Source organism: Chiloscyllium plagiosum, unplaced genomic scaffold (assembly GCF_037043375.1).
Source record: "Chiloscyllium plagiosum isolate Xiang-an unplaced genomic scaffold, Cpla_swu_hap1 HiC_scaffold_14, whole genome shotgun sequence".
NCBI lineage: Eukaryota > Metazoa > Chordata > Chondrichthyes > Orectolobiformes > Hemiscylliidae > Chiloscyllium > Chiloscyllium plagiosum.
The window spans coordinates 24859994-24872253 of record NW_028270152.1 but is presented as its reverse complement, the minus strand read 5'-3'; the positions used below and the strand labels follow the sequence as shown (position 1 = coordinate 24872253).

Sequence of the window (12260 nt, the reverse complement as noted above, 5' to 3'; positions counted from 1 at the left end):
GAAACAGGCTCTTTGGTCCATGGGAATATTAGGAGAAAATAACTAAACACAGGGTCCAAAATTAGGCAGAATTATTTAAAATTTCTGAAAAAAAACTATTAAGACTAATGTGCACTAATGCTCACTGTTCCATTGATTTATGCATCATGTAAGAATGGCAAATAAACAAGCTGCCACACAGTTTATCAAGTTAGCTAAAAGAATTCACATATTTGAAGCCAATGCTTTTTATAAAATCAAAAATCTCTCAGTGGACTTGTGCTTCAATATCTTTGGGTAGAAAAACTCCAATAAAGCTTTGCCCCAATATTGTCTATGCTGCATATAACAGTTCTCACTAACCTCCCTAGATACAAGAAAAGATACCTCATTAAAATAGAAACCTTTCATAAAGAACATCCCACAATATTCCTAAAGCCTGAACAAATTCAGGGAAAGGCAGACTTGTTATTACCCTATTCGAAGTGTTTTCACCTGTTGAAGCAAAGGAAGTAAGTGTAAATGCCTCAAAAGTTTAGTATGGCACACATCTCAGCCTATGTGAATTGGCAATCCATCTGCTACCTAACATGCACCCAATTTAAAGTTAGTCCCAAAACATCTGACCATATTCTTGCAAATCTTTATCACTTCATTGATTGGTAAGTGGCTGAAACATTTCAGCCAACCCAACTGATTCACAAATATTTAAAATGAGGATTATGGTTTGTGGCTGTACATCCAAGATTTACCAAAATAAAAGATTCATTCAAATGTGTAAATATCAAATCATTTTGTTTGGGAGCAATGTAAACTCACTGCAGATTTCCCTTTGAACAATTTTGGGTATTTGAGCACGACAAACCATACATCATCAATTCTGAGATTTAACCTGTGTACCCTGTATTTCAGTCAGCTCAACTAGTTCCAAATATTGCAGTACAATTGCCCCTGAGTAGGTTATAAAAGTCTATATACAGTAAACACTTCGTTAAGTCCATGTACACTAGAGACATAATTTATTAGCTCTAGCTCCAACATTAGAAATTAGACAACATTTTTCACACTCCCTCAACAGTCTGTCACAATTTAGCAGAAGGAGAAAAATCGGTTCACTTCTCTTCAACCGCCCCTGCTGACCTCAAAAGATTGATGTTCTTTCTAGTACAAGGCTATAAACATTGCCTAATAAAGATGTAGTCCACTGAAATCAGTAAGAAGTCATTTACAAGATTTTAACTGCAAGAAAGAGCACTTTCAGTTTTTTTTGGTTAAAAAAAGTTCCTCAGGATAGTCCTTTGCTTTTTGTCAGCTTTAAAACCACTGTCATGAAATTATTACATTTGTACAGCAGAGGCACAATGTTGGAATTATAAAATGTTTAACCTATTACATAGGAACTTGGAAACAGATTTAGAGCATCAGACTATTTCATTTAAATAGCATTTACCAGTTAACTGTGATGTACGTCAATGTTGCTACAAGTGAAGTCAGAGTTGTGAAATTATAATTTTCAGTCCAGTATATGACAATCAGGTTCAATTGGGGATGTGTTTAGGAGTTTTAAATATACAAGATTATATTTACCAAAACCGAAAGGATATGAAGGATTTCAAAATAAAGCTGCTCAATGCTTATGAAAATGGACTAGAATGACATTTCTGGATATCATTAGCCCCTGCTTCACTGCCACGATTGATATTGAGAAGGGCCTACATCTGAAATTGTAATCTCTTTTCACTTTACCAGTGCCAATGTGCTCTCCTACAGTGAGATCTTTCTCTTATTTCAGGTTTTCAGCACCTTCAATTTACTTTTTAAATTGGGTTTGTCCACTCGCTTGTTCTCCAAAACCAAAGATGACAAATAAATTTTCTGCAGTAAATTCAAAATGACAGCAGTGTGATCTTTGCTCAATGAGTATCTATAGATTAATAGTGGATCCAGAGATACTAGGGCATGAATCATTGATTTTTCAGGGAAGAGTTCCTCAACTGATGTTTACTGTACATGCAGCATCAGAAATTTGACAGACCTCCGTGTCGGGCATATTCATAAATGATTGTCATTTTGAGAAAGTTGCTCCTACTTATTGACATCTATTTTCCACGGTTCAGAAACATTTTTTGAACAGTCCTTAGAATTATTTTGCTATCCATCAGAACATGAATTCTCAGTTGTAAATGCATAACAAAAAAAAGTCTTGAGATTTTCTCAGCAAGGAGACATTCACAATTAAAACTTGATCATAGACTATCTTCATAACCAAAACATCCATTAATAACAGGTCAATTTTAAGTAGTTAAATGTCTTGTCATCTGATCTTCATTAACTGTCTCAGGTGGCTTGTGATATAGATATGTTGCCTAAGCTTCATAGTTATAAAACATGCCAGTTAGAACAGCAATTTGGTCATGTAGGAGGCTGGTTTGTGGGGAAATGGCACGCTTGACTCATTATTTATAAAACCCAGGATCATGAATCCTTTATTAATTACTTTAAAATCTAACTTTGACACTTCAAAGTGGAGTCAATTTGAAACAGTATCTGTACACCGAAGTACAAGTCTTTCATAAAAAGATCAAGAAAAATAGGAATCCTTATAGAGGCAAGTGTGGAAACCTATTTTATTCAGACCGTAAAACAATTACTAACCACAAGTCTAACTGATGACAAAAATCAATTTGTATTCATGCTGTCAATGTCAATTTTATAGCATGAGTTCTAATTTTCCCATCACAACAATTGTGTGCCTCTTTGTCAAATGCCAACGGATAGTACACCATATTAAATAAGTTACCACTTGTAATCTGATCAAAAAACTTTAATTAATTATAAATTTGACCTTAATAAATTTAAGTTAATTTTCCTGAATTAACTCATGTTTGCAGAATAAGGTGCTTTGTTGCCCCAAATAATATTTTTTGTAAAAGCTTCCTCACTATGTAGTCACTGGCCTTAAGACTTTTTTGGAACAAAGGGCCAAACATCTGAAACTGTCTAGTTCTCTGGCACCATCCCTGTATCTAAGGAGGACTGGAAGATTTTGATCAGTGCATCTGCAGTCCTTAGATGCATCTCAGCCAGTCCTGATGACTTATTAACATTAATTACCTCTTTCATATCAATTTTCAGTCAATCCAGTCTCTTAAACTCTCATTTTCTTCACAATGACTTGAACTGCATCATCTTCCTTAGTAAAGGCAATTTCCAAGTGTTAATTTAGTACCAGTCTCCATGCATAATTACATATTTTGGTCCCTAAAAAGCTCAACTCCTCTTTTTACCATCTTTTACTATCTATGCCAATGGAATACTTTTGGATTTCTTTCATGTTAGCCACCAGTTTCTTGTAATCAATTCTTACTAGTACTGCAAGATGGCTTGCCATCTCACCTTGAATTGTCCCTCATCCTGGGAGGGTCCCATAAAAACACAAGTATTCAGCTAAATTCTTTCATCCTCTCCATTTAAACCTTGAAGAGCTGCCAATTAATCTGACCTTGACTGTAAAGATTATCGAAAGCCAGGGGAAACAAAATAGCATTTAAAATTCTGAACACCATCTGTAACAAGGAAGGAGATGAATTCTTCAGATCCTCCATTGCTGGAGTCTTTGTGGGAATTATTTGACTATATTATTTAAATGTGTCTGGACACCTAATTTTGGAGATGATTTCTACTCAGTTTTCTATAGTTTTGTTGAATCAAAGACAATAGCTGGACAAAAACTGAAATAATCGCAGATGCTGTAAAATCAGAAACAAAAACAGAAATTGCTGAAAAAGCTCAGCAGGTCTGACATCACCTGTGGAGAGAAATCAGCTAACATGGAGTCCAGTGACCCTTCCTCAGTGTTCCGAGATGGGTTACTGGACCGGATACATTAACTTGGATTTCTCTTCACAGATGTTACCACAATAGCTAGACAAAATTCCTTACTGAAGTCTTTTTCTTCTCATAAATGTTGTTACATGTTTTGTGCCTCTCCTCTAAATACACATTGATTACCTACATTTGCTAACTGAAAATATTTTGTTACATATATTTAAAGCAAACTACAAAAAAAAGGGGGAATTTGCATGAATATGGTAGCTATCACTTCAGATTACACGAAAAATATAGCAAACAATTTCCACACAACCAACTCTCACAAACAGCAACACGGAAGTCCTCACCTAACATCATTCTGTATATCGTTCCATTAATGTTGACCTCCAATTAACATCTTACATTCACATGTTGTTGCTGCTGCATTTGTTTAACATTGCCACATGTCTAGATGTTTATCTGTGAATCCCATATTAGATTAGATTAGATTAGATTAGATTACAGTGTGGAAAAAGGCCCTTCGGCCCAACAAATCCACACCGACCCGCCGAAGCGAAACCCACCCATACCCCTACATTTACCCCTTACCTAACACTACAGGCAATTTAGTATGGCCAATTAACCTGACCCTGCACATCTTTGGATGGTGGGAGGAAACCGGAGCACCCGGAGGAAACCCACGCAGACACGGGGAGAACGTGCAAACTCCACACAGTCAGTCGCCTGAGGCGGGAATTGAACCCGGGTCTCTGGCGCTGTGAAGCAGCAGTGCTAACCACTGTGCCACCGTGCCGCCTATTAATCCCATGAATGGAGGCAATTATAAACCTCAGATCATAAGCAGTCTGCAGTTTTATTTCTGATGATCTCAGGGTCCTGTAATGTTCACAAGGGTGCTTTTAAAGAACATTGGATGAGATGCCCTTCAGAGGTTTGGGGTGGACGCGATGGGCCAGGTGGCCTGCTTCCACACTGTAGAGATTCTATGATCGTTCAATCTATTCTTATAACTGATGTTGCACATTGCTGAAACTATTCTTATACATTGTTTCTGCACTGTCTCCAAGGCATTTATACTTTTCTTGTAACATGGTACCCACAATATTGCATATTACTCTAACTAAAAAGGTCTAACAAGTGTCTTATACAAACTCACCATTACCTCCTTGCTCCATGCCCCCATTAATTAAAAAAAACCTCACTGGTCCTATACTCCCTTCAGAATTATACCACACCAAATAGTCTTTCAACGTTCAGAAGGCTAAATGGCCTACTCCTATTTTCTATGTTTATTCCGACAAAGGCATCACCCCACTTCTCTGCATTGAGCGTCACCTACCAACTATCCGCCCATCCTATCAAACTAATCAATGTCCTTTTGGAGTTCCACACCATCCTCTTCACATTTTAATTTTTTTCCAAGTTTCAGGGTTATCTGCAAGCATTGAATTTTTCCCCTGCACACCAAGATCCAGATCGTTAACATAAATCAGGAAAAGCAAGATATATAACGTAAACAGAATGTTCTCAATGTGACCAATAATCATTCCTTGCCAAACTTACCATGGACTAATTTCTTCATTTCATTGTATCGGCTCCACAGATAAACTTTGTTCTCAATCTTCCCTGTTGTACTGGATCTGCTGGTGTCGGTGGAATCCGTTGGACTATGTGGAGAAGCCTGACCGCGCTTCTCAGAGCTTTCAAAGGGCAGCACATCAACACCTTTTGTGCAAAAAGCCGCAGCTAAACTAGCAGTAGAAAACTTCAGCGTTTTCCAGTGCAAAGATGCAGACAGAGACTTGATAAATAAGCTAGCCATGGTGCTGCCTGGCAATTCCTTCGTGCAAGACGTGCAGTAAACGAGTACCTTTTAAGCCTTGAAAGGGCACGTTACTGCAAGCCAACCTTTTACAGCACGGATCAGCCTTTAATCGTATTCAGTTGATCGGGCTTAAAGAGCTTGCAACAAACAAAGGACTCTCCAATCAAAACCCTGCCTTTGCGGCTGGGAACCAATCCTAATTGGGAAATCCCCCTTTTTCACAGCCGATGGAGGAGGGCACATGTTAATTTATTGTTTCTCGTCGGAAGCTACTGGAGAAAATGATGAAGGGTGCAGCCAGTTCTGAATGTACTGGGAAAAAAAATATATCCCCTCGGTGATCAGTCTTTTCATCATAAATGAAATAAAAACATGCACAGTCTGCAACTGCAATAACGACAGAAAATGTCGAAAAGGCAGAGGCCCCCTGTCACAGGTGAATAGAAAATGTTTCTTTACTAGAGCCTGCGTCAGAATTTAGAGTGCCTAAAAATCAAAATAACATAAGCATCAAAATAACATAAGCATAGATGCCCTTACAACGAAAAAAAATACCCTACAAAACTAAGCCAAAACACAGCATTTGAAAACAATAGGAAATAAACTTGAGCGAGCAGACTATTCATTTGTTTTCGTTATTTTGTGTTAATACCTAAGAGCAATGATCCTGGAATTGGCTTTGAGAGTTGGAGAGGAAGTTAAAGCGAAATCACAGAGCGGGTTCAGGTTCATATGACAAGTGGAAGTCTTTGCAAAAGCTGTTACCTATATTCGTTTGAATATCCAAATCTCTACTGGCTTATCCAAATCTCTACTGCGCACACAAACACACTTCTATTCCTGTCCAGCAACGTCTTAAATGTAAGGCTCTCGACCAAATCGCTTCTCTTTTATTCCATCTAGCCCGATAACACAATTAGATTGCTGCATTCTTCCAATTCTGAGCTCATGTGCAATCCTCTTTTCCAACGTCCATTGATGTACCATTTGGTGGGTATGCTTTAGCTACCTAACCCCATAAATATTGGAATTGTGTCCTTCCCTTCTGCTTTGGGATGTACCGTAATGCCTATCTCTTTGATCAGCTTTTAGTTACCGGTTCAAATAGCTTTTTGTGGCGCAATACCAAATTTAATGCTCCTTGGAACATTTTACTGTATTAAAGATGCTATATATAAATGAAAGTTTTTGTTGTAAAGGAGCTGCAATATGAACTGCAAAAAAAATGGTTTAGGGTTTGTAACTGGATGATAGACTAATGGGGCAGTATACATAATCAGAGCAATTGATTCGATGTCACATGATCTTGCTCTCTCTTGCAGCCTAGTAACACGAAGCTGCTTCTTAAATAAAATTAATGTTTTCACTACCTCAGCAGACACTGTAAATATTGCTTATAAGCTCAGCGAGACTATTATACTGTGATACTGAGTGAAAGAGCAATATGGAAAAGTATTTGCTATTACTAAGTAGCTTTCACAGGGTTATTATTCTCAATCAAGCAAAAGCTATTTTTTTTTAATTCACGGGATTGGAGGGTTGCTGACTGGGCCAGCATTTATTTCCTTCCCCTAACTTGGCCAATGTAGTGCCAAACTTTTAAATGATATCACATTGTATCTGACCTGTTACAAAGCTGAACAATTTTAAACGAATATTTAATCGAATGCAATGGTGACTGGGAAATAAATATTCAAGACTACACGTGCTATCGTAAGGACAGACTGACGGGCAGAGGGGGTGGGGTGGCCATGTTGATATGGGATGATATTCAGTCCCTTGTGCGGGGGGACCTAGAATCAGGGGATGTAGAGTCAGTGTGGATAGAGCTGAGAAATACTAAAGGTAAAAAGACTCTCTTGGGAGTTATCTACAGGCCCCCAAACAGTAGTCTGGGTGTCGGATGAAAGTGAATCAGGAGCTGAAATTGGCCTACAGTTACTACAGTTGTTATGGGGAATTTCAACATGCAGGTAGACTGGGAGAATCAGGATGGTATTAGACCTCAAGAAAGAGACTTTGTGGAGAGCCTCCGAGATGGATTCTTAGAACAGCTGGTGCTGGAGCCTACCAGGGAGAAGGCAATTCTAGATCTGGTATTGTGCAACGAACCAGAATTGATCAGGGACCTCAAAGTGAAGGAGCCATTGGGAAGTAGTCACCATAATACAATAAGCTTCAATCTGCAATTTGAGAGGGAGAGGGTACAATCGGAAGTGACAATACTTCTGTTGAATAAAGGGAACTATTGAGCTATGAGGGAGGAGCTGGCCAAAGTTCAATGGTGCAATACCTTAGCAGGGATGACAGTGGAGGAACAATGGCGGATATTTCTCTGTATAATGCAGAAGTTGCAGGATCAGTTCATTCCAAAAAGGAAGAAAGATCCTAGGAGGAGGCATGGGTGGCCGTGGCTGACAAAACATATAAAGAAACATATAAAGTTCAAAGAGAAAAAGTATAACATAGCAAAGATAAGTGGGAAAACGGAGGACTTTTAAAGAACAACAGAGGATTACTAAGAAGGAAATACGCAGAGAAAAAATGAGGTACGAAGGTAAACTGGCCAAAAATATAAAGGAGGATAGTAAAGACTTTTTTAGGTTTGTGAAAGGCAAAAAAAATGGTTAAGACTAAAATTGGACCCTTGAAGACAGGAACAGGAGAATATATTATGGGGAACAAAGAAATGGCAGAACAATTGAATTGGTACTTCAGATCTGTGTTCACTGGGGAAGACACAAGCAATCTCCCTGAGGTAACAGTAGCTGAAGGACCTGCACTTAAGGGAATTTATATTTGCCAGGAATTGGTGTTGGAGAGACTGTTAGGTCTGAAGGTTGATAAGTCCTCGGGGCCTGATGATCTACATCCCAGGGTACTGAAGGAGGTGGCTCGAGAAATCGTGGATGCGTTGGTGATTATTTTCCAGAGTTCGATAGATTCGGGATCAGTTCCTGCGGAGGGTGGCTAATGTTGTACCACTTTTTAAGAAAGGTGGGAGAGAGAAAACAGGAAATTATAGACCAGTTAGTCTGACCTCAGTGGTGGGAAAGATGCTGGAGTCTATTATAAAGGATAAAATTACAACACATCTGGATAGTAGTAACAGAATTGGTCAGAGTCAGCATGGATTTATGAAGGGGAAATCATGCTTGACTAATCTTCCGGAATTTTTTGAGGATGTAACTCTGAAGATGGACGAGGGAGCTCCAGTAGATGTAGTTTAGATTACTTACAGATTAGATTAGATTAGATTACTTACAGTGTGGAAACAGGCCCTTCGGCCCAACAAGTCCACACCGACCCGCCGAAGCGCAACCCACCCATACCCCTACCTTTACCCCTTTAACCTAACACTACGGGCAATTTAGCATGGCCAATTCACCTGACCCGCACATCTTTGGACTGTGGGAGGAAACCGGAGCACCCGGAGGAAACCCACGCAGACACGGGGAGAATGTGCAAACTCCACACAGTCAGTCGCCTGAGTCGGGAAATGAACCCGGGTCTACAGGCGCTGTGAGGCAGCAGTGCTAACCACTGGGCCACCGTGCCGCCCAGAAGTGTACCTGGACTTTCAGAAAGCTTTTGATAAAGTCCCACATAGGAGGTTAGTCAGCAAAATTAGGGCGCATGGTATTGGGGGCAAAGTTCTAACTTGGATTTAAAGTTGGTTGGCTGATAGGAAACAAAGAGTAGTGATAAACTGCTCCATTACAGAATGGCAGGCAGTGACCAGTGGGGTAATGCAGGGATCAGTACTGGGACTGCAGCTTTTTATAATATATGTTAATGATATAGAAGATGGTATTAGCAATAACATTAGCAAATTTGCTGATGATACTAAGCTGGGTGGCAGGGTGAAATGTGATGAGGATGTTAGGAGATTACAGGATGACCTGAACAAGTTAGGTGAGTGGTCAGATGCATGGCCACTTTGGTTATCCACTTTGGTGGCAAGAACAGGAAGGCAGATTACTACCTAAATGGAATCAATTTAGGTAAAGGGGCAGTACAGAGATATCTGGGCATTCTTGTACACCAGTCAATGAAGGTAAGCATGCAGGTATAGCAAGTAGTGAAGAAGGCTAATAGCATGCTGGCTTCATAACAAGAGGGATTGAGTATAGAAGCAAAGAGGTTCTTCTGCAGCTGTACAGGGCCCTGGTGAGACCACACCTGGAGTACTGTGTGCAGTTCTGGTCTCCAAATTTGAGGAAAGACATTCTGACTATTGAGGAAGTGCAGCGTAGGTTCACGAGGTCAATTCCTGGAATGGCGGGATTACCTTATAATGAAAGACTGGAACAACTGGGCTTGTATACCCTTGAGTTTAGAAGACTGAGAGGAGATTTGATTGAGACATATAAGATTATTAAATGATTGGACACTCTGGAGGCAGGAAACATGTTTCCGCTGATGGGTGAGTGCCGAACCAGAGGACACAGCTTAAAAATACGGGGTAGGCCGTTTAGGACAGAGATGAGGAGAAACTTCTTCACCCAGAGAGTGGTGGCTGTGTGGAATGCTCTGCCCCAGAGGGCAGTGGAGGCCCAGTCTCTGGATTCATTTAAGAAAGAGTTGGATAGAGCTCTCAAGGATAGTGGAATCAAGGGTTATGGAGATAAGGCAGGAACAGGATACTGATTAAGGATGATCAGCCATGATCATATTGAATGGTGGTGCAGGCTTGAAGGGCAGAATGGCCTACTCCTGCACCTATTGTCTATTGTCTATTGACAATGCTTATGATATTCACTCAGGCAAGAGATCAATGATGGAAAAAAACTACATGCAAGGATGCAATTGAAGCACTCAATGCCTACTTCTGCCAAGAAAAATCATTATCAAGCTGGTTAAACTTAGTAAGCATATCCCGTAACAAAGGGAAGGTATTCACACTTTTATCAACTATGCAGATTAGAAGAGATCTATAAGTATGGCAACTTAAGAGAACTAATTAGAGACAGAGTTATTTTCAGGATCTTAATTGAAGCATTTGTTGTGACCAGGTGAGAATGGGTAAATCAGCTAACCCCCTTTCAACCTCCTCGCTGGTCACAACAAAGATTTTATGTTCCTTTGTTCTATATACTGGGATGCCAATGATTACCAGCTTATAGTTGGGGTAGTTTGCTGCCACCATTTTCATTTATTGACCAGATCTGAGGGCCTACTTGCTTTGCAATAACAGGGAAAACCACCTGTGAATCTTAATGAAAAGAAGCTCTTACGTTAAACAAGATGTTATTTATTGCATGATAGCAATCATGTTACAACAGTAAATTAGAAATGGTTACAAAGTAAATTGGGAGACGGGGACATGGGTCTTTTCTTTATAACATCCTAAGTTGTTCTGCGTTGTTTTCCGGCTAAGTCCTTATGACACTTCAGATTCACTGGAACTTAAAGCAATCATAATCAGTCTTTATATAGCCTCTGAAAGATAATATCCAATTTCTCCTGTAATTTCTTTTCCCATAGTAAACATTTATACCTATCTAATTTCACTTACCATCACCCCAGCTTCTCCCAAGTGTCTCATTTCATGAATTCAGACTCCCTAGAGATTTCACAATTCTTCCAGAATGTGACCGCTTTGGCCTTGGAAGATTGGTAAGTCTTCGACTTGAGGACAGTGATCATAAGCCCGTTAAAGAATGAGACTGGATTAATAATGATGGGAAGCCAGGAAGTGCAGAACATATGAACATACAAAAAAGGAAAAGAGTAGCACACTATATTCTTCAAGCCTGCCTTGCCATTCAATATGTTCATGGCCAATGTTCCCTCTAAGTGGTGTGGCTGCATGCATGCACGGCCAAACTAGTAATCTGTGCACAGTTCTGGAAGTCACCACCATGCACAGACCTCAGAGAGCCGCGTAACCAGTAAGAAAATTAAAGAGAACATTGGTCTTAGCAGATCTAATTTTAATCTCAAATGTGCTTTCCTGCATATCTCTGACAATCTTTCATCCCCTTGGTCAACAAGAATCTCTCTACCTTTGCCTTAAACGTTTTAAAGATTCTGCATCCACTGCCTTTTGACAAAGAGAATTTCAGTAACGTATAAGCTTCAGAGAGAAAATAAATTTCCATATCTCTGTCTTAAGTGGATGGCCCCTTACTTTTAAACTATGACCCGTAGTTCTGGATTCTCCCACCAGAGGAAACATCTTCTCCACATCCACCCAATCAAGTCCAAAAAAGATCTTCCATGTTTCAACTAAGTTGCTTCTAACTCTTCTAAACTCATAGAAGAAGAGTTGAATCAATACTTTTCATAGTCTTTATGGTAGAGGGCATGAATAGTATTCCAAAAATAGAAAGTAATCAAATGGCCAAAGAGGGGAGGAAATAATCACATTGACTACCACAAGAGAAATAGTATTAGAGAAACTGATGGGGCTAAAGACCAAGAGGTCCTCTGGATCTGATGGTTTGCATCCGAGGATTTTAAAGGTAATAGCTGCTGAGATAGTGGATGCACTGGTAGTAATCTTATCTGGAAAAGTCCCAAAGGGTTGCTAAACTTCCAATGTAACACAAAAAGAGAGGGAGACAAAAAAGAAGTAACAAAAGGTCAGTTAGATTAACAACTGATGTTGGGAAAATATTGA

At 39.5% G+C, this 12260-nt stretch overlaps 1 protein-coding gene across 1 annotated transcript in view; it reads right to left on the bottom strand.

Annotated features, from left to right (window-relative positions):
* Window positions 1–5746, bottom strand: part of LOC122558914 (5'-nucleotidase domain-containing protein 2-like) — a 63520-nt gene extending 57774 nt beyond the window's left edge. The window contains exon 1 of the mRNA XM_087994201.1: window positions 5374–5746. Within this exon, the coding sequence (XP_087850327.1) occupies window positions 5374–5632 (259 nt within the window). The 5' untranslated portion in view covers window positions 5633–5746. The remainder of the gene's footprint in view (window positions 1–5373) is intronic.
* Between the last annotated feature and the right edge of the window lie 6514 nt (window positions 5747–12260).